Below are 21093 nucleotides of genomic sequence, written 5' to 3' on the forward strand. Positions count from 1 at the left end.
CTACAACTGGATATTTCCTTTTTTCACTTTAAGGGAAGGTGCCTCTATCACAGCTTCTGGTGATTGATGGCCTGCACTGTCCCATATTCATACAGATAGTTAAGTTATATTCATAGACAAGCCTGCTCCTCAGGTCGAAGTACTCTTCTGGGAGGTCCCCCTCGACTGCCATCTCCTTTCGAGAGACGGTTTGCAGTTGCAGTCCACGCCCATATCTCCCTTTGCTCCTGCGATGCCTTCCGTTCGAAACTATCGGCCACATAACGACCCAGGACCGGTAGAAATTTGAAAGCACTTCAATCGTTAGCATGTTGCGCAATACTACTGAAAGATTAGACTTACTGTCCACTTCCGCCCGTTGCCAGGAACAGTCCTTCATATTCCGGATGATAGTCCACAATGAAATTTCCCTTGGGAGTATCGGTGTACCAGCACAGCCTGCGCTGGACGAAAGGTCGGTCTTTGAACCGCGGAAAGAACAGAGCCAACCCCTCTCTCAGAGATTTCTCTGCGTCTGACGGTAGAAAAGGTGACTGAGAAGACATCTTAGGGGCGGAGAAAGAGGAATTGGACTGTCGATTCGACGCGGTTGTGGTCGTTTCAAACCCATAGCCATGTCGGGCCATTTTCAGCAGGTTCGTGCCAGGAGTAGGAGGGAAGGCAAACCATCCCGTGCTCAAGTCAATCATGACAGGACATTCCTGCATTTCCTTCGCTTCCTCGGGAGTCAACTGCAGAAAGGCGACCGGTTGACCAGTCGAAATCGTCCGGTCGCCCGTATCAATCAGGTGTGGCGTCCAGGCGCCCGTGGCCAGGATGACAGTGTCCGCGTAAACGCTCGTCCCTGCTTCTGTTTTCACACCTATTATCTTGCTCGTCTTTGAATCACCCCGAGTGATGAGGTTTTGGACGGTTCCATTTCTTCCTGTCATGAAGGATACACCGGCCTTCGAGCACTTCTGGGCCAGGTGAGTAATGCTGCCCTCAGCATCGGCCCATCCACACTCGGTGTTCCAGTATCCTTGCGTGCGTGAAAGATCACCATGGATACCCGGGTATCTGCTCGTGGCCTCATTGCCTTGGAAGGTCTGAATAGTGACACTAGCTCCCAGGCTCTCCAGGTTTTGCTTCGACTGCTCAAGGTATGTATGCTGGGTAGAGCCCTCCGATTGCACGCACAAGAGACCGCTGCGATGAAAGAACGGCGCATAATCGGTAGTCCATCCTTTCACGGCATCCAATCCCATGCGAGCATAGAACACATCGGCGTAGTCAGGACGAATGATGCGAGAGACATCGACGCTGGAACCATCTGGAACAGGAGGGAGTCGACGGTCAAGAACGGTGATGTTGGCATAGCCACGCTTGGAGAGTTCGAGGGCAGTGGAGAGGCCGAACACGCCGGCCCCAATGATAACAATGGAAGTTGACTTGGAGTAGTCAGACATCATGCATGAAGAAGATAAACATTCAATTGGTGGAGCATATGCAAGGGAAATAACCAAACTTACTTATATTGAGGCCCGGACAGCTGTGTGCCTCGCTCCGGGTGGGGACGGACCCGGACCGGGTTTGTTGGAAGATCGGTTGACGAATGACGACACACTTTAGAATGATAGAGAAATGGAAACTTCAATATGCCTGTATTCCCCTCCTAGGCCCAGTGATGTTTATCATTTTCAGGTTGACGTGGCATATCGTGCACCTATAATACACCATGCAAGTTGAAATTAGACTGGGCCTTTAGGCGCGAGAAGATGGAGAGATCGATATCGCTAAACAAATCATTGTTCAGAGTTGAACTTGGAAAGAATATTGGCGATTGGAGTGTTTGATATCCGGCGGACCCAATCATATCATTGGGATATTCCCTATCGGGTACAGAAGAAGGTTCGTGGAGAGGAGCAAGATGCTGGGTTTCTATACGCTGCCCGCTGGGTGTCACTGAATAAGAAGCAGCATCAAATCCCGTACTAGGGATGTCGGAGTCAAGCAGGTCCCATAGTAGAGATTGCTTGAAAGAAGGAATGCCTTGGTTGCCCGTTGTTTCATGGAATTGCCGGGCAAGGCTTTGTAGAAATTCTAGCCCGTTCACCTGGTCGAATAATTAGCCTGAGTACAACAATCCCGCGATGATCTTCAACTTACTACCAAAGAAAATTGCGGCCACCTGCTGGATAGGTTGAGAAGAAGTCTTTGACATTCTCCAAAGTCAGAGCGTGCCCTGTCTGCTACGGTCGTGTCGTTGGCAAACTGAAATATCCAATGGATGGTTGCAGAGACAACAATAAAATGACCCAAAAAGGGATCATTGAGTTCGAACCCAAGAAACTCCCATGTGCGGAAGAGGCGTACGATCCAGCCCGAGTGAAGGAGGGCCTGGTCGACGGCCTTTTGGAGGAAGGATGGTGGTGGGTAATTGGTGTTAAATTTGCGGGAATTGGTGATGTAGAAGACTGGGTGATGCAACAGTGCATGGCCTCCGTGAAAGCTGATTTGAAGCTGGAGCCAGGCCATCCAGTAGTATTTGTTTTCAGATAGTTCGTTTGTTGAGAGGCTTTGGAAGCCAACATTCCTGAACCGATGAATTTGCGCAAGACTTGCCTCAAACTGGCAATACTTTGCAACCAGAACATGGTAAGTAGAGGACGCTAGCCAAGGGTCTTCAACTTGTTCTGATCGCAGACGTCTTGAATAAGCCACCACCTCGCCCCATATGGAGGTCAGCTGCAGGCAGTATGTGCTGACGCCCAAGTCACTGGTTGCACTACTCGCGGGGAAACCAGGCGCACTAGAGCTACCTAAATCAGCGACAGAAGCTGGCCGTGGAGGGCTAGGAGGGTAGGTAGAATTAACAAGAGGGAAAGTGTCGCTTTGGAGCAGATTTGGACCTGGTGTAAACGCCCTCTCAAGTACAAACACGCTCCAAAAGCATCGGGTCTTATCCTCGGTGGTTGCCGTAATCGCCACCGGTGATCGCTGATGACTTTGAGGAGATGATACAAGTCGGGATGCAACCCCTATATTCATCCACATCCTAGATCGACGACCGGCTATCTGCTATTAGCTGTAGATATTTAGGATCAGGACGAGATCTTACCGGCAAGGTCATTCAAGCTCAGCAAGCAAAGAGACTGCAGGAGTTCCACCGACGATTCCCCTTCAGTTGCCGCATGTATCACAGTTTCTCGAGCCGAACGAACGTAGGAATCTATTGCTTTTTCTTTTGCGTTGCCAAAGAATGAATGTTCCGAGAAAGGCATCGTGACCGCTAAGAAGCTGTGCAACAAATACGGCGGGAATCGCAACACTTGTGTGGATAGCGTCTCAATATTAAAAAGCGGCAGTGGCTGCAAGTGCAGTCTGGCCTTGTAAATCTCGACATAGTGCATGAGAACATCCGGCGGAGGATGGGAACTAGATGATAATTAGCCGATCCGCCCTTATTCGATACAAAAGCCTTACATACCAGTCGGAATCATTGAAGCATGACAGCGAGGCAGCCATGGTCTCACCGGTTGGTTCCTGGGATCTCTCGACAGTTTGTGGCTGTGACGCCCTTGCGTCGAGTGGACTTCGTTCCGTAAGGGTTCTACCATCGATCAGCGTGCCAAGTCTCCAGTACGTCTCTTGCATAGCTCACTGCAGAACATCATTCATCCGTTCCATCTGAGATTCGAGCCGACGCAGGCGCTCCTTGCCATCATGCCTAGACTTTGGGATTGATAAGAACCTGGAACTACACAATTGGTTATGGCATCAGCCTACTTTGAAATCCCGAGACCCTTCATCCCTACTATAAGTGCACCGCTGATTCAATCTACGGCAGAATGAGCACGCCGGCTTTTCACCGGGACATTTGGTCTTTTTTCTCCTGCATGGAGTCAGCTGCAGTTTCCAGGCAGATCCTGCATCACTTACCGACAGGGTTCGCAAGCATGGCGGGCACGGGATTCATTGGGTGATGCACGGTCATCCATCTCGTCCAGACAGCATGACAGCGCCGAACTATATTTTCTCCATATGCGTTATCAAGTATGACGAGTATGAAAAGAACGGAGCGGAGGGGACGGAGAATGGGAGACCCGCTCACGTGAACCTGCCCCGCCAATCAGAGACCGCCAGAAAACGCGGAATGCCGTCTTCCGCTCACGTGGGCGATTCGATCTGAACTGGACAAACCTACTTTGATCCCCGCCAATCGGATATCGCGAGGTCTCGGGTTCAAATCCCGTTCTTTTTTTGTTCTTTTTTCTTGTTCTTCTGTGTTTACACCACCCACCCCATACAATATAGAATCCTACTGTAAACCGATTCTCGCTTTACACTTCCACACCAATGGGCCATCCATTCCTCCCTGGCCGCCGCCTCCTCGTTCCTTTCATGTATTTAGGAGTAGTCTTCCCCTCTCGTCAATGCAACATGTTCTTTCTCTTCATTTATTCAACCCCTACGTTGGTAGCCAGGATTCACGGCGATCCCTCCGCATAGCAGAACGCTCATCGAGACGTGACCTCATCCCTGCGTGGCAGCCCTTGCTCCGATTCTCCGCGGTGAGCACATGGAACCCCTTTACACTGCTACTTAATCATGATATATATAATGACTACCGGCTGCAGGAGCATATCGAAAATCAGAACAACCTAATCAATCTATCACCATGGATAAAGATTCTCTCAATGTGGATCCGGAGATTCTGTCCAGCGCTGAAGGCCAATTGCAAGATATTACTCTCGATGCTACGGCTCGAAATATCGCTCTCATCAACCATGCCATTGAAAGCATTGGTTTTGGAAAATACCAAATCCGCTTATTCTTTACCTGCGGCTTTGGCTTCTTCGTCGACCAGGTGAGACCAGTTACGTTAGCTATAAAACCCATCCTGACAGGACCAGATGCTTGCTGTCTCCGTAGGCTTGGTCCTCCCCCAAATCACCAAGCAATGGGACACCAAATACCCCAGCATGCTCACCGCGGCTTTATATTCGGGGTCTCTGGTGGGCGCTCTGGGATGTGGTCATGCAGCAGACATGATCGGACGCAGGCTGGTCTGGCAGATTTCTCTGTTCGTCGTGACCATCTTCACGATGATTGCGGCCGCATCTCCGAACTTTGCAGCGCTGGCGGCCTTCATTGGATTGCAGATGGTGGGAGGGGGTGGAAATAGTAAGCTTCTTATCCGATTGCTGTCTATCTGGCTAATCTTTACAACAGTTGCCCTCGACTTGACGGTATTCATCGAATGGCTGCCAAATTCCAAGGACTACATGCTTACGGCGCTTGGGATGTGGTTTGGCGTTGGGAACGCTGTCGGGGGACTCCTGGGTGAGTACTATCCCTTTCTGTCCTCATTCCTCGCTAATCCTCTAGCCTGGCCCCTGATTATCTATTTCTCGTGCCCCGTCGACGCTACGCCTGCAACTTGCAGTAACGCCGAGAATATGGGTTGGCGATACCAGTACATCCTCATCGGCGGACTATGTTTCGTCCTCGCCGTAATACGTGTCTTCTTCATGAAAATGGAAGAGTCAACAAAGTGGCTCGTCTCCCAGGGAAGATTCGAAGAAGCCATCGACAGTCTCCGAAAAGTAGCTGAGACCAACAACTCGGAGCTCCCGATTTCCTCGCAGGACTTCTATCCCATTGCCGACACTCCCCAAGTAGAGTCCCGGACGCAGAAAGCCCAGACCCAACTATCACATATCCGGTCCCTCTTCGTCACCCGCAAGCTAGGGATCTCGACTACAGGTGTCATCCTTCTCTGGACAGCTATCGGCATCGCGTAAGACCACCACATCTCCAGCATTTTCCCCCAAAATCCACCTCCTCACTAACCAACCCAACCTCTTCCTCTAACCCTCACCAGGTACCCCCTCTACACTCTCTTCCTCCCAATCTACCTGCAAACCAACGGCGCCAACCTCGGCTCCGGCTCCACCTTCCAAACCTACCGCGACTACTGCATCTCCTCATCCATCGGTATCCTCGGGCCCATCCTCTCCACCCTCCTCGTGAACGTCCGCTTCCTGGGCCGCCGACGATCCATGGCGCTGACGGCGATCTGCGCGGGGGCGTTCGCAGGGGCATTCACGACTGTGCGGAGCGAGGGCGCGAACATTGCGTTCTCAAGCCTCGTGAATTTCTGGCAGCATGGGTATTATGCGATTTTGTACTCGTGAGCTGTCCCTCCCTTCTTCTCCCTGTCTTTGTTTGGTCTGTTGCGTGGGTTGTGAGTTGCTGATCATGTCCCGTCGGGGTCTTGACTAGATATACACCGGAAGTCATGCCGACTGCTTCCCGCGGCACGGGATGCGGCACGGCAGTCGCGTTCGGTCGGTTGGCGTCTCTGGCGTCGCCGTTTGTGGCTACGTTTGCGGATACGGCGACGTCGGTGCCCATTTGGGTGTGTTTGGGGTTGTATGTGTTTAGTGGGGTGGTGGCTTTGGGGTTGCCGTTTGAGCCGAGGCATTTTGATGATGAGGAGAGGTTTTGAGGTATTCAGATCTGTGTGCTGGTTTGGGGGGATGAATGATTGATGCTTGATGTTATTTAAATTAAGTATATGACTACTAGTATGAGACGGTGGTGGAATAGGCTGGCCTATTCAGGTTTTCTTGAGCGAATGTTCCATTTCATAGACTTCCGGCAGACATAAGTCCTAAGTATTGTGCCTTAAAGGAAAGTGCATCACAGTGCCTTGCGCAATCCCTCGTGCTTCACAGTCCAGCTTCCATCTTCAGGAAAACCAGGCGCGTGGCCGCGGGATCCGTTCCACCCGGCAGCCATGTATGCCACTGCAATCGTCAATAAGGGCTTTTATATATCGTGGGGTTGTCTGCTCACCTGCATATAGAAAGCCAGCGTTTCCGGGCATGAATGGAGGAGGAGTACCGCCTAGATGGGTGTTAGTTTAACCTGTCACCGGTCACTTCAAAGAGAGAGAATGAGGCATACCATCTCCTCCACGCACGGCAAACCCTAATTCAAACCCGTTAGCAACTATCATCCAAGAGAGTAAACAAACAAGAGGAAAGCATACCAGCATCATCAAACTTCCAATACTCATACGCAGTGAGATGATAAACCGCGCGCTCTGGGTTCCCAATCCGCGCCGAATTAATCGCCAGCACGGGTCTTCCCCACCCACGAATCTTATCATCCGTCCAGACCTCTCGCACCTTGTCGGCTGTCTTCAAGGCGACCTTGGGATCCACGGCTGGCGTGTCGGGAAGGATACCCTGGAGCATGATGAGGCTGCGGGGGTCGCCGGTCAGAGCGGAGTCGTTCCACCAGGAACTGTTCAGGCCTTGGTAGACGGCGTACAAGCCGTCGACTTGAGGAAGAGGGGCGAGGTTCTTGGTGACTTGGGTCCATTTGCGAGGGATGGGCTGGTTGAGGCGAGACTTCCATTTGAGGGCCACGGAGAGGCCGTAGTGCCAGTATGCGAGCTGTTGATTAAGTGGTTGGTTACTTGTGGTGTGTAAGATAGGAGAGATGGAAGTACCTCGTAGGCTAGGTTGAGGGTCTCAGCCGGTGGTGTGTTCTCGGTGACTCCGTATGATCTGTACAGTTAGCCATGGTTGTGTATATGGTCTCAGGAGAAGCATACGGTGGTCCGAGATCATAGTATCCTGAGGATTCGTTCCTCCAAGCATAAGAGGCCATGTAATCGGCCGTTGCTGTTAGGACCTTATCCCACTTTCGAAGGGTTTCTGGTGTCGGGGAAGCCTGATACGCTAGCTCTGCCAGATACATAGGGTGAGGCTATTTATGTTAGTTTAATCAAAACCAGGTATTCCTATACTTACTTGCTGCCATAGGAGAAGTCCATTGATGCCACCAGGCGAGCTGACTCCGGTGTTGAGTTCTGTCATCTTCGGCCACCTGCGATAGTCAGCTTCTTGGTAAATTTTCCAGTCTAAACAGTAGACGGACCTGGCCCCTTCCCATCCCATTGCTTTTGCTCTGGCTACCGAAGACGGGAGAAGCGTCTCGTAAAGGCTTGGGAAAATATCATCAAAATACTTCTGACGACCCCATGTGGCCCAGTGGGCATTGTGCCATACCACCATTTCCATATGGAACTTTCCTACACTAGTCAGATGAACGAGTTTCAACACCCTGGAATCAATAACAAACTTACCATACCACCCATTATCCATCAGTCCGCTCTCCTGCGGGGATTGACCCTTGGCTGCACTGTTGACTCGGACATGATATTGCGACAGAATAATCCGACGCTGCAGCTCATCTGCCTTGGGGTTAGACGACGATGTCAGATCTACGAATCCGCCTTCTTTCCAATATTTATTCCAACCCGCAGAGTTTCGCTTCTTGATGGGAGACGGCAAGCTTGGTACCTCCTTCTCTGGAGAGAAATGAGCGGTGAGTTCCAGGGTAGATGAGGTGGAAGCGAGCGAGTAGCGGTGTCTTGCCGTGGCGGTTGTGTTTTTTGACCGAGAAAGCTGAAGAGGAGAGCTAGAAGGCCACCTTAGATTAACAAAGTAGCTTGTCTCTTGCAATTTATGATAAATATGCGCTGTGTTAGGCTCCGATCCCTCTTGAATAGCCGTGGTATGATTCGAGGCGAAATCATTAACACCCACAAACACCTCATACTTATACTTGGTAGTATGGGTCGGGGGATACGGGAAATTCAAACCGACAGACAGATCTCCTGAAGCGACTAGTTTGGATGTAATCTGAAAAGTAACCGCGTCGGATTCAAAGTCGCCCTGCGTTATTACTTCGACCTCCTGTCCGTTGACCTTGAACGTTGATGTGATGATTCCATTCCATAAGTCAAGCTTCTGGACTGGATCCGTAATATCCGAGGCAGAAAGATTAGCGCCCTTGTATTGGAGTCCAATACTGCCCAGATTGATACGATTAGGGTTCGAGATCAGCCACTGCGAGGCTTGTGGGAGGTTAGGATCAGGGATATCGTAGGAGACGTTTCGGCCATGGGTCATTCTCTCGACCCCATGGTAATCACTGGGATCTTCCCTGTATAAGAATCAGTCATGTTGCAGATGGTCGGTATACAGTATTGAATACCCATTCTCTGGCAGAGAGTCATTATGCCAGGCCCAGCTAGACAGCGTGTTAAACGGGAGGAACGACTAGATTGGGTCAGCTGGTGCATTGCATCAGTAAGGACACATACCTGCATCCCCGTATTATCGACATTGAATGCAAAATTTCCATTCCCAACCTGCAGCGGCGTGGTATCCTGGTCAATGAGAGCCGATCGAACGACGTTGTATTTTGAGACGACTCGATGCCTGAGTATATTTAGCCTGATCCGGGTAAATCCAGAGAAAATGTAAACATACCGGTCAATTCGTCCCTGCACTGGAAGGGAGAAAACTAGGAGACATATTATTTGGGTGAATATCATCATGACTGCAATGCATTATTGTATGTGTCCGAAGGCTGAGTAGGACCATGTCGGTGTGTCGGTGCTTTTATAGTGCTTCGGGGAAAGAGAAGCCGAAGTCTGGGGAAGAAGCCCCTCTCGAAGGATAAGTTGACAATTATCGCACCAATGCCGGTGCTCCTTAGCTCTGAATATGATGTCATTGCAAGTATAGTGCATTAGTCGGGCATATGTTGTATTCGGATACGCAGTGATAGCGTAGGGCCTGTTGTTATAATTGCGACCAATTTATGAAGCAAAACACGGCAACAACGTATACCGCAGTTGCTATTATAGGAATTCGATAGAGGATGCACTTGTAGAATCTCAGAATTAGTTCTCTCGACCCTAGTGACTCGGGCCATAGCATTTTTGAAGTGCATGTTGCTGAAGGCCAATGAGTAGATAATTGAATGAATCATATTTTGGGGTACAAAATAGCAATATATCCCAAACAGACATTTTGAGCTGGATATCTTGAGGGCTCATTCTGTCGGTAATCCCTTCTGAGAAGGGTGAACGCCCTTTTCAAGGCTATCAAAACAGATCGGCGTTGCTTTCGAGCCACTCAGCAGAGCAGCTATATTTTATCAGCATCAAGATTGATGCGATCATGCAATTAAATTGGTAAGAGCAATAGGGAATTAACTGCGCAGCAACTTCATATTGTGAGTGACTCGTTCACTTGTGGAAATCCCGCAAGGGATTCTCACTGCTACCATCCCACAACTGGCACGGAGCCTACCTTTACATGCCAGTCTCATAAATCCCTTGATCTTTGCCTCCTAGTATTTCAGAGACTAAGCCCAGCCAGTAAGACACGAAGCTTAAACGGGACTAAGTCGTTAGCCCGTCTGTATAGCGGCTGAGGAACACGTCTGATTGGCGAAGGCATCCTTGCTGATTAGAAAGCCGAGGATCGATGACTCTTATCACCGACTGAAAATTTTTTGAATCCTGCAGGAGGCTCGGTGGGCCAAGGGCTGTGAGTTATGTTGAGTTGGAAAGAAAACTTCATTTCTTTCATCCTCCCTGTCTTGGTGGAGGCGCGGCCAAGGGTTGAGTCCAACATGGAGAAATCAACCGATCCAGGACTTGAGGTGGCTGTGATGGCAAGTGAGACACTCAAATCCCAAGAGGAACAGGTTGATCAAGGCATTCGAGCTTGGACGGTGGTTGCAGGAGCGTGGTGTTGTCTTTTTTGTAGCTTCGGCTGGGTCAATGGTAAGTGAGCCTGTGATGGAATCAAATCTGTTACTGACCAGCACCAGCAATCGGGGTTTTCCAGGACTATTACCAAACGCATCAACTGCAATCATATACTGCCTCTAGTATCTCATGGATTCTATCTCTGGAACCCTTCATTCTCTTTGCGGCAGGAATCGTCATCGGCAGGGTATGCTCCTCAGCTTTCGATTTGAGGACAAATGGCTAACTGTCCCAGTTATTCGACAACTACGGTCCCAAATGGCTGCTGCTCACCGGGACATTTCTCCATGTTTTTGGGTTGATGATGACGTCTATCTCCAGCGAATACTATCAATTCATCCTGGCCCAAGGCATCTGCAGCCCCCTCGGTGCCAGTTTGATTTTTTACCCTGCACTCTCCTGCACGGCGACCTGGTTTGATAAGCGACGGGCCCTAGCCTTTGGCATTGTATCCAGTGGTTCATCTTTAGGAGGTGTCATCTTCCCAACTATGTTGTCTCGACTTTTGCCCAGGATCGGGTTCGGATGGTCAATCCGAATTCCTGGGTTTATAGTGCTTGCGCTTTTGGTCATTTCCAACTTGACTGTTCGATCTCGAGTCGCGCCAGTCCTGCGACCAGTCAAGTTGAACGATTATATTGGCCCTTTTGCAGAATTGCCGTTTGTTCTGTTGATGCTGGCGGCTTTTTGTGGATTTTTCGCCATGTTCGTGCCAATCAACTATGTGATCTTGGAGGCTCAGGATGATGGTGTTGATCGTGAGCTGGCCAGCTATCTGCTAACAATACTCAATGCCGCAAGGTTCGTAACTTTGCGTCTTGCACGTTGGAACATTCGCTGACTCCCACAGTCTCCCCGGTCGTATCCTTCCCGGATATCTAGGCGATAAACTGGGCCGGTTCAACGTCATGATCGCCATGTGTGCACTTTCTGCCATCGCCATCCTGGTTCTCTGGCTTCCCGGGACTTTGCTCGCTCCGGGATCAGCGGCCATCTACGTTGTGTTTGTCCTGCTGTATGGGTTTGCCTCGGGGGCATTTGTCGGCATGGTCCCGGCTCTTCTCAGCCAGATTTCGGCCGACGTCACCAAGATCGGAGTCCGTCAGGGAGTGCTGTTCACCTGTCTCAGCGTCGCATCTCTCACGGGGAGTCCCATCGCCGGTGCCATCCTCAATCGGCAGCATGGGACGTACTGGGGACTGCAGGTGTTCGCCGGCGCTATGATGGTGGGAAGTGTCTTCTTTTTCACTGCGGCCAGACTGGTGCTTGTCGGTGCTTCTCCAACGGCCAAGGCTTGATGCTGTTGCCTGGGATCGTATACTAGTAATTTGAGCAGCTTGCATATAATAAGTAATGAAACATGGTGGTTCTCGATGGTGGAAGAGGAAGAGTCTCCAGGTCACTTACAGGGCGCACGATAAGAGCCCCACTTCCAAGGCCTTCTTAATATACTTCTTCCCCAACCTTCCCCTCATCTCTCTTCCATCCTGGAAAGTCTCCTGTTAATCCACGCACAATCTCTTCTTGCTTTAGATTCTTTGACTTCTTACTTTTGTCTCTTTGACTTGAAAGCGAATCTCAATTATCATGGCAGCAGCGTTCAACATCGCCGAAGCGCCCTCCCGCTTCCCCGCGCTAAACAAACAACAGGTCTTCCTGGATAACGCTGGTATGCAATGCTGACGTTGGCACTTTTCTGCCCAATAATGCCCTTTCTGATTCATTTCTGCAGGAGGAAGTCAAGTGCTTGGCTCTGTGATTGAATCGTAAGCATTCACTTCCCTGAAAGCGAGATCCCACGATTCACCTGAACCAGGATCAAGGCCTATCTTTCCAGCACCAATGTCCAGCTCGGGGCGACGTATCCCGCTGCTCAGTCGTCTATGGACGCATACGCTAAGGGCTGCAGAGCGGGTGCCGAGTTCATCAATGCAAGCCCGGAGGAGGTTTGTCCTAACTCCATCATGCTGCTTTTTCCAGGCAACAATGACAGCTAACCAATCCGGTAGATTTCCATCGGCATCTCAACCACCCAGAACTATCTGAACCTCGCCACTGCGTTGTCTTTTGAGCCGTCAGATGAGCTGATCATCTCGGTTCTCAATCACGAGGCCAACACTAACTCGTGGGTGCGCATCGCGAAGCTCTTGGGCTTGACTGTCAAATGGTGGACGCCCAAGAACCCCACCAACCCCGACAGCGATATTGAAACCCTGAAGCCCTTGTTGTCTGAGAAGACGAGACTGGTGGCTTTCCCGCATGCCTCAAACATCACGGGGACGATCACGAATGTGAAGGAGGTTGCGGCCGTGGTTCACCAGTTCCCTCGAGTAGGCCATCTCTCTCATGCCAATTGACCATCGAGTAGGCTAACCAACGCTCAATAGGCCCTTGTCTGCGTGGACGGCGTGGCACTTGCCCCCCACCGACCGGTAGACGTCAAGGAACTGGACGTTGACATCTACGTACGTTACCCCAGCCACCCATTGAATCAGAACTGACCACCCGCAGGCCTTCTCCTGGTACAAGGTCTACGGCCCCCACATCGCCCAAATCTACTGCCACTCCCGCATCCACGACCAGATCAACATGCTCGGACACTACTTCAAGGCGTCGGAGCCGCAGACCCTCGAGACCAAACTCACGCTCGCCTCGTCGAACTACGAGCTCACGCAGTCGATCCCCGAAATCACTGCCTATCTCGGGCCGGACCGCGCGTCTGCGTGGAAGGCCATCGCGGACCACGAGGAGGACCTCCAGGCTATTCTGCTCGACTACCTTCGTAGCAACGACAAGGTTACTATCATCGGTGAGCCGTCCGCGGACCAGACGCGCCGCGTTCCTGTGATCAGCTTCCTGGTTAAGGGGTGGAAGAGCCAGGCCATCGTGCAGGAGGTGGAGAAGCGGTCTAACTTCGGGTTCCGGGCTGGACATATGTACAGCCATCGGTTGTTGAATGATGTGCTGAAGGTTGAAGATCCGGATGATGGAGTGGTGAGGATTAGTTTCTTGCACTATAATACCGGTGAGTCTGCATTCTTTTCTTCGAGAGCTCTGTTTTAAGATGTGATACTAATTGTGTCGCAGTGGAGGAGGTCAAAGGTCTTGTGGATGTTTTGAAGGCAGTTCTGGGATAAGCAGGCAATCGTTACCCTAGAAGCTTAGACTTAGAGAATGAACCATGACTCTAATGACATTATCAAGAGACGATAGAATCCCTTCATCCAGGAGTGGTCATTTAGCGACGGCCTTGCCCTGTAGGACTTCACTAAGCCACATCATTGCATCGACCTGCTCTAGCTGCATCCCCAAGCGTCATGCATCAACATCCAAGACCTCCACGTATCAACCGGCCTACAGATTAAGCAGTAAGGGGTCTAGAATACCGCGTCATCATGATGATAGAACCGGCGACCACCGGATTGGGGATTGACTTCCAGACGTTCTAGCGGAAAAGCGTTCAATTCAACCCCTCTGCAATCTTCATAGTGGCGGAGATGATGGGGCAGGGTGAGAGGGCTCTGTTACTGATGTTCTGGATTATTTGCGGTATCGAGGGGAGAGCGCGGTGGTTAATTGTGGGAGACTTTGACGCGGTATTCTTTATAGTTTCTATACGCGATCACAACCGTCGATGCAATACTTGGAGAAATCAACAATCCTACAGATGAAAAAAAATCCCAATTACTAGATCTGACATGAAGCTTCATCTGGAGAACTCTGTATACTTCTAGTAACAGTAACAGCCTGTTGGTGGTTCACCCAGACTTGCAACCCTCGGATCTCCTGTCTCGGCATCATCGACTGCCCTGGATACAACGCTATCGCGCCGGCCCATCCGCCCTTCATCTCACCTTTTCTTCCACTTTTCCCACTAATTTTTCCAATTCTATCATGCTCCCTACATGACCCCTCAGAACCCGACGCGGCACTAAGCCCGCAGTCTCACGCCGACGAGATGAACCTCTTCGCACGAGCCCTGGCGCCCTTCCAGACCGGCGCCAACCACTCCGACATCCTCATCAACAGCGAGCACTTCGACCGCGAAGCTCTCGCCCGCTACAACTACACGCTCTACACGAACGGCACCCTCTCCAACGGCACAGAATGCTACCTCGCCTTCGACCGGTTCCAGCCGCATCTGTTCGCGGAGAACGGCACCGTTGTCAACGGCACGTCGTGTTACGCCCCCATTAACCACATCGGCGAGCATGCGAGCATCGGCCTCGCGTTTGCGTTCCTGTTCGCCCTCGCTATCTTCTTCACCCTGGTGAATGTGCGCAAGCATGGGCGACGGTATCTTCCGGAGGATCGCCGCTGGAGGGTTATCGGACGGTGTCTGAAGTGGTATTGGGTGCTGGTGGTGGCCGTCTGTGGTACGATTAGCTGCTTTATGAGTGTGGATGTCGATCGGAATTATTTGCAGAGTGCGCCGTTGGTCATGCAGAGTGTTTTTTATACGCTGCTGATGCCGGCGTTGATGGCGGCTGTTTGGGAGGCTGTGAGGCATTGGTGAGTTTCTGTCTTGTCTGTACTTACCTACCGATGGGTGGTGGTTGCGCGCGCGCTCGCTTAGGATGGTACAGGCTGATGGCTTAATGTCTAGGGGCTCATGGCAAGAGCGCCAGATCTGCGATCGCGATCCCTACGCCTTCGCCTTTGCCAAGTCGAGCAGTCGCAAACGCCAGGAGTTCTTCCTGCCCATCCTCTTCTACGCCTTCGCGGTGGTCAACTTCCTGCTGACCGTGCTGCGCTCCTGGTCAGCCATCGAACACCAACGGAGCCCCGAGCAGCAGGAACGCCTCGCGCGACCCGTCGCCACGGATGCGCGCCGGCGCGCCGCGGGATTCATGGCCCTCGGCGGGATGCTCGTCATCTGCTATAGCCTGGAGCACAGCATCTACCGGTACAAGGCGCGACCGGCGAGTCTGCTGGGGCAGCTGCTCTTCTACCTTAACGAAGCGCCGTCGCAGTTCCTCGTGGTCATTGCGCTGCTCGGCGTCAAGATCGGCTACGCCATCGCCTCGGCGTTCGACTGGTCTGTGTCGCCGCTGCGGTACGATGTCGATTCCGGATGGCTGTACGGTCTGGGATACACGCCCGCGCTGTTGGTTATTCTGGTCATGAATGTGTGCGGGTTCTGCGAGCTGAACGAGGACCAGGCGCTGATTTCCCAGCGCGGGGATATTGAGGCCGCTCGTGCCAGCGAGTTCGGAATCGGTCAGAAGAAACCGCATTGGTGGAAGGGGGACCGCTGGAGGACCTTCGCGGAGATCACCGGCCGGAGGCCCTCTTCTCCGGACGCGGGGGACTTAGACCATTTCGTTGAGATGGGCGTTATTAAACCCAGAGAGCGGGGCGATCAACTCGATGAGGTGAAAGAGGACGCGCAGGTCACTACTCGCACGGCTAGTCAGGGTAGTGAAACGACCAGCGCTACGAGCGCACCGGGCTTGTCGCCGGATCGCATGGAGTATGCCGCTCAGGCAGGGAATCCGCACAATTTCTCCGATGATACGTTGACTGAGAACCCGTTGCCGCCGATGGGGAGGAATAACCACTTGGACTAGGCAGTGGGGTATGACTTGATGTAATGTATGAACTTGACATGCAGTTGGCATGAACTGGGTATGCATATGGATATGCACCATGCGATGGGATATCGGACGAGATAGGTTGAAAAAAATGAGAGCTTGACGCAGTATATTCATTCGCCTGGGTATCGTCGATGTTCATAGCAGGCCCTCCCGCGAGCCAGACTAGTGTAGAACACCCCTCTTCTGGTCGATAGAAATCCTCTAGAATATAGATCGACAGAGGGGATCGGAATACAACGCCCCGAGGCGTTGCCCCTCCCCGTGGGGTTCAATCGGACCATCACTAGCCGATCTCATAGTGCCCCCTCATCTTCCATTCCCTTTATTCTAGTCATTTCATCCACGATCGATCCTTCAATCACTGTAATTTTGGTTTGAAAGTGTCAAGATGTCCATGAGCATATTTGAGAGCAACCAGCCGCGGGATGGCTTCCCGCGGCCATTCCCCGACACGCCGTCCAACGTGCTGGAGCAATTCAAGATGGCCGGAAAAGTGGTCGTTGTGACGGGGTCCGCGGACGGGCTGGGCTATGCAGTTTGCGAAGCCATGGCTGAGGCGGGAGGGAACGTGGCGATGTGGTATAATTCGTGAGTTATACAGATATACTACCTATCAGCTAGACCGGCTGCTGACTGACCTGAAAGAAATGACGTCGCCGTTCAGAAGGCAGAGACATTAGCATCGACGCATGGAGTTAAAACGCGCGCGTATAAGATTGACGGTGAGTTGCACGGCTTGCATTGTCCTGTTTAATTGAATAAGAGCTAACGGTAGGATAGTATCGGACGGGGAAGCCGTTCGGAAGGCCATCGCCGATGTTGTTCATGATTTCGGAAAGATCGATGTCTTCGTCGCCAATGCAGGTATGCAGTCTTGAACATTCACTGTCTGCCATGGCATCACATCAGCTAACGTCAACAGGAATGGCCATTTCAAAACCAATCCTGGATACAACCCTGGAGGAGTACCGGAAGCAGATGGCCGTGAATGGTAAGCTCTTCCCATCCCCGCAACCCAAGCTAACTCATACTAAAATATCCTCCAGTCGACGGCGTCGTCCTAGCTGCCAAATATGCCGGCGAAGTCTTCAAGCGCCAAGGCACAGGCAACCTGATCATCACGTCGAGTATGAGCGCCCACATCGTCAACGTGCCCGTGGACCAGCCGGTCTACAACGGCACCAAGGCGTTCGTCACGCAATTCGGCAAGTCGCTGGCGCGCGAGTGGCGCGAGTTTGCCCGCGTGAATATCGTCTCGCCGGGCTTCTTCGACACTAAGATGGGGGCTGGCCCCGAGTCTGTGCACGAGGCGTACCGCATGGCGCCGCTGGGGAGGCAGGGCCATGTTAAGGAGATTAAGGGGCTGTATCTGTATCTGGCTAGTGAGGCGTCGTCTTATATGACGGGGAGTGACGTGCTGATTGATGGGGGCTATGTTCTTCCTTGATTGGGGAATGGGCTGTTATGTATGAGATAACGTGCATGAGACTTGTGAATGAGAGTATTTTGAAACAGATTTCTCGTCAATCCCTGTGTAATCTCATACACATTAGCTAGGGTCCTTGTCAGAGTGGATATCGAGGATTGTTGTTTTGAAAGACACGGTAGCGTACAGGGCCATGCCCTGTAGCCCTGAGGATTTCTTGTGGAGAATGTATTGTTTGTCTGGGGACAGGTTTAGGACTCTTCCTTTCAAATATTTCTAGTTCATCTGGTTCAATCAATTTATGTGGGGCACTAAAGTCAAGATAGCGATGGCGGATGAATATATCATGAGTGTCTCTGAAGGATGAGAATGGAAAAGGGAAAGAGTTTGTCGAAAAGGTCTCATGCAGCCCAGGGCGTCAGCTGACCAAATAAAAAGGGAGGGAAGAATGCCTGAGGATTGGCTTTGGGTATACTAGCATCAAAACCATCTAATTTGGAATAACTCTTACGTAGGAGACAATTGCAGTCAATCAACATCAATGAATCAATTGGTATCTGTATCTGTACTGCACCAGCCACTCGAATCAACCAAGACAACTGGAACGAAGCACCCAAGCAAGTCCTCCAAATGCATGGTCTGATATCAACATCAATGCAACGAACGAAATCCATTCTCCGTCGTCCGGTATTTGACAATCAAAAAAGAAGAATATGATAACATAGAACGATGGCCCCACCCATGCTTTAACTCGAGTTATGCACCTCTTGTACAACGCCGATCCCTGAGAAGTCAGAAAATGAAGAAATAAACAGAAAAGTCAAACAAATATCCATCATGAGCAAACATTCCATCAAGTCGAGCCCTCCGAAGAAAGACAGGACTAAGTCGTTTATGCAGAAGAGCTAATCAAATAAAAAGGCCAAATTTCAATTTCAAATTGAAAAGAGTGGGTTGAGTGGTGGTGAAAAAGAAAAAAGATAAAAGATATGTCAAGGCAAAATATGCATAGGTGGAGAAAATCTGCTTTATGCAGTGAACACTCGGTCGAGTTGTCGGAGAGCACGCATATCTTCTCCGCCAAACCCGATCTTGTCGCTGGGAATGTCTCGTGGCCCTTCGGCGCGCCCGTTCGCAGCGGGAGGCGGCGCGATGGATGGCAGAGAACCACGCGGCGGGCCACCGTTCATCAAGGATCCAATGCTGGGTACCGTCGTACCGGAATGACTCGGCTCATGGAGCTTGGCCGCTGCGCTCGGGGGAGGAGGGGGAGGAGCCTGGCCCACCAGGTGCGGACTCCGAGCTATAGCAGCTAAGCCATTGGTGTGCGGGATGGAATGGGCATGGGTGCGCGGCGACGCCCGTCGGAGATCAGCAGGGCTCGGCCCATACTCCGGAGGGCTGCGCGGGTGAAGCTCATGCGCCTCCGTAACCAGTCGCGGTGACCGGCCAGCGATCACAGGGATGGGGGCATGCTGCACTCCTGTGTGGGGGACGGACGGAGGCATCGCTTCCGCCGGGTGTACTGCTCGCTCGTAAGGTGTCGGCAACCCATGTTGTTGCTGTGGCGGCGGCGGCGGCAGACCCGGGTGCGCTTGTTGAGGGTGATGACCATAGGCGGCGGCGACCTGGCCATTGGTGGCGGGAACTGGAGGGAGATACGACGGATAGTGCATTGGCGCGGAGGGCGGAGTAGCCAACGGCGTAGGAGGCCATGCGTATGTGGGAGTATAGGACTGAGGGTGGGTGGCTCCTGGGCGCACATACGCTCCCATGGGATGGGGCGGTACCGGATAGGCGGCTCCCTGCATGGGCCCGCGAGTCACGACCGGGAGATTCTGCTGATCATTCACCGTCGATTCGGGGTACAGGCCCTTTTGCGGACGAACGTGGCGCAAGTTCGGATCCGACGACGGTTGTTGGAGGTTGGCTGCGGCAGGATGCGATCTGGAGTAGTAGCTGATCAGGTGCAGATGTTGTCCCGTCGATGTTGTGATACTAAAGGATTGCTTCATGAGTCCGTCGGGCTTGTACCGATACCCATCGGGGCCCTCGTCAGGCCCGTCCGCCCGGTCGTCATCGCTGCCTCGCGTGCTTTCGGGAGTCTTGCCAGCTCTCGGGATGGTTGTTGACGACGAGACGCTGGTGCCTCCACGCTTGCCCTCCATCTCGCGGTAAGTGAGGAAACTGCCCGACACTCGACTTGCGCTCCAGGATTTTCCGTCCGTCCAACGGCGCATCCCCGCTTCTCGTTCATCCCATACAAAGACCGAGCCGGAACGGATCATCTGGCGTTCCTTTTCGGACAGTCGTCGCTGGACACGGGGGAGGAGGCCGATGCGACAAGCCTCAAAGAGGATGATAGCGTCCGCAGGAGTGCGGACATGACCGTGATACGTCTCCATCCACCTGCGATGATCGGAATAAGAGCCCGTAGAAATGGTGGGTTTGAGCGCTAAGGGGGGGCGGTTTCGTGAGGTGAGAGATGTTGATTGAAATGGAGCAGGAGAAGGTGACGAAGCAATCTTCTCCCTGCTCTACCTTGTTTCGTTGGTGCCTTGTGGTTGCGGGAGGGAGCTTTTAGTCAGTGAGGCTGAGAGTCCCAACGGTGGAAGCGTGGTATATTTCCCAAAATGGAAATGTAGGCGGCTAAGAGACAGCAGAGTGCAGTCCGAGCCGGAAGAAAGTGCTCAGGATTGGGAATGAGGGCTCTGAAGAACTACGGCGACGTTAATGTTTCATGCCCAGCATAGGAACTTCAAAGCAGGGCAGGTGAGTGAAGGAGGGGGATTGGAATGTGAAGAAATCCAGGCAGCAAGGAAGGGAAAGCAGGGAGTGGGGATGGCCGATAGGAGAATAAAACGAAGAATGCAGGCGGACCGAGTCAGGGAAGTGCGGACGACAGGCTAAAAGGGGGGTTGCATGCGGCATGACAGGGCATGAATTCAAGGAACTTACCAGCTGTTACCCAAAGGGGGGAGGGATGAAGGTGAAGGCGAAGGATGGATCGTTTCGAGGGGAGTTGGAAGAAGGAAGAAGGTAAGGCAAGGTAGATAGTTGTAGGTAGGTAAGTCGTACGGAGTAGGAGTAGGCCAGGAAATAGTAGACCGGGGAGTAGTAATAATAACGAAATAGTAATACTACTAAGGTACTAATAATAATCGAAAATAATAAATAATAATAATGGGGAGAAGAAACGAGACAAAGGGAGGAATTAAAGCATCAAGCAAAGACAGATGGAGTGGGGAACGCAATCTGGACCCCACAGGGTCGTTTTTGTTTTATTTCCTGCCTTCTCCATCCCAATCTGGATTATTATCTAATTCTTATTGAGCATTATTCGTCGGGGTGGATTCTGGCTCATTGTGATTGGATTGGCTGTGCGTGTTCTTTTTTATTTAACTTTGTCTTGGCCTTCTGGTCCTTTTTCTTTTTCCTTTTTT

At 51.8% G+C, this 21093-nt stretch overlaps 10 protein-coding genes across 10 annotated transcripts; 5 read left to right on the forward strand and 5 right to left on the reverse strand.

Annotated features, from left to right (window-relative positions):
• Nucleotides 1-110: 110 nt before the first annotated feature.
• P170DRAFT_351188 (NAD(P)/FAD-dependent oxidoreductase) lies at nt 111-1448 on the reverse strand (the record flags this gene model as incomplete). Its single annotated transcript, XM_024843846.1, has 2 exons — nt 111-294; nt 343-1448. The coding sequence occupies 2 exons, from the start codon at nt 1446-1448 to the stop codon at nt 111-113; spliced, it is 1290 nt and encodes a 429-aa protein (XP_024708375.1).
• A 257-nt stretch (nt 1449-1705) lies between these two features.
• Nucleotides 1706-3507, reverse strand: P170DRAFT_507782 (fungal specific transcription factor domain-containing protein; the record flags this gene model as incomplete). Its single annotated transcript, XM_024854513.1, has 4 exons — nt 1706-2095; nt 2149-3053; nt 3101-3417; nt 3470-3507. The coding sequence occupies 4 exons, from the start codon at nt 3505-3507 to the stop codon at nt 1706-1708; spliced, it is 1650 nt and encodes a 549-aa protein (XP_024708376.1).
• A 221-nt stretch (nt 3508-3728) lies between these two features.
• Nucleotides 3729-4026, reverse strand: P170DRAFT_122974 (Zn(II)2Cys6 transcription factor domain-containing protein). Its single transcript, XM_024842366.1, has 2 exons — nt 3922-4026; nt 3729-3874 (listed from the first exon to the last, which is right to left on the reverse strand). The coding sequence occupies exons 1-2, from the start codon at nt 3978-3980 to the stop codon at nt 3760-3762; spliced, it is 174 nt and encodes a 57-aa protein (XP_024708377.1). The 5' UTR covers nt 3981-4026; the 3' UTR covers nt 3729-3759.
• Nucleotides 4027-4660: 634 nt separating this feature from the next.
• Nucleotides 4661-6502, forward strand: P170DRAFT_403855 (sugar transporter; the record flags this gene model as incomplete). Its single annotated transcript, XM_024846499.1, has 6 exons — nt 4661-4849; nt 4896-5166; nt 5215-5325; nt 5371-5782; nt 5867-6175; nt 6268-6502. The coding sequence occupies 6 exons, from the start codon at nt 4661-4663 to the stop codon at nt 6491-6493; spliced, it is 1518 nt and encodes a 505-aa protein (XP_024708378.1). The 3' UTR covers nt 6494-6502.
• Nucleotides 6503-6687: 185 nt separating this feature from the next.
• On the reverse strand, nt 6688-9403 carry P170DRAFT_472954 (uncharacterized protein; the record flags this gene model as incomplete). The annotated part of the gene is made up of 12 exons (XM_024852997.1): nt 6688-6794; nt 6844-6894; nt 6955-6978; nt 7040-7448; nt 7505-7562; nt 7610-7764; nt 7809-7884; nt 7936-8089; nt 8144-9006; nt 9058-9122; nt 9167-9284; nt 9336-9403. 12 exons carry the CDS (start codon nt 9401-9403, stop codon nt 6688-6690), a joined length of 2148 nt encoding a protein of 715 aa, XP_024708379.1.
• Nucleotides 9404-10488: 1085 nt separating this feature from the next.
• On the forward strand, nt 10489-11925 carry P170DRAFT_423853 (putative MFS monocarboxylate transporter (Mct); the record flags this gene model as incomplete). The annotated part of the gene is made up of 4 exons (XM_024847532.1): nt 10489-10642; nt 10690-10814; nt 10863-11428; nt 11478-11925. The coding sequence occupies 4 exons, from the start codon at nt 10489-10491 to the stop codon at nt 11923-11925; spliced, it is 1293 nt and encodes a 430-aa protein (XP_024708380.1).
• A 289-nt stretch (nt 11926-12214) lies between these two features.
• P170DRAFT_351358 (putative aminotransferase) lies at nt 12215-13764 on the forward strand (the record flags this gene model as incomplete). Its single annotated transcript, XM_024843860.1, has 7 exons — nt 12215-12296; nt 12360-12393; nt 12444-12573; nt 12637-12957; nt 13015-13092; nt 13139-13652; nt 13715-13764. The coding sequence occupies 7 exons, from the start codon at nt 12215-12217 to the stop codon at nt 13762-13764; spliced, it is 1209 nt and encodes a 402-aa protein (XP_024708381.1).
• Nucleotides 13765-14490: 726 nt separating this feature from the next.
• On the forward strand, nt 14491-16390 carry P170DRAFT_454258 (DUF2434 domain-containing protein; the record flags this gene model as incomplete). Its single annotated transcript, XM_024851413.1, has 3 exons — nt 14491-15139; nt 15234-16145; nt 16330-16390. The coding sequence occupies exons 1-3, from the start codon at nt 14586-14588 to the stop codon at nt 16388-16390; spliced, it is 1527 nt and encodes a 508-aa protein (XP_024708382.1). The 5' UTR covers nt 14491-14585.
• A 141-nt stretch (nt 16391-16531) lies between these two features.
• On the forward strand, nt 16532-17726 carry P170DRAFT_434798 (short chain dehydrogenase). Its single transcript, XM_024848802.1, has 5 exons — nt 16532-16812; nt 16870-16946; nt 17005-17088; nt 17147-17215; nt 17271-17726. Exons 1-5 carry the CDS (start codon nt 16613-16615, stop codon nt 17669-17671), a joined length of 831 nt encoding a protein of 276 aa, XP_024708383.1. The 5' UTR covers nt 16532-16612; the 3' UTR covers nt 17672-17726.
• Nucleotides 17727-18678: 952 nt separating this feature from the next.
• On the reverse strand, nt 18679-20055 carry P170DRAFT_349309 (camp independent regulatory protein; the record flags this gene model as incomplete). Its single annotated transcript, XM_024843730.1, has 1 exon — nt 18679-20055. The coding sequence occupies one exon, from the start codon at nt 20053-20055 to the stop codon at nt 18679-18681; it is 1377 nt and encodes a 458-aa protein (XP_024708384.1).
• Nucleotides 20056-21093: the final 1038 nt, after the last annotated feature.

Source organism: Aspergillus steynii (genome assembly GCF_002849105.1).
Source record: "Aspergillus steynii IBT 23096 chromosome Unknown P170scaffold_2, whole genome shotgun sequence".
NCBI lineage: Eukaryota > Fungi > Ascomycota > Eurotiomycetes > Eurotiales > Aspergillaceae > Aspergillus > Aspergillus steynii.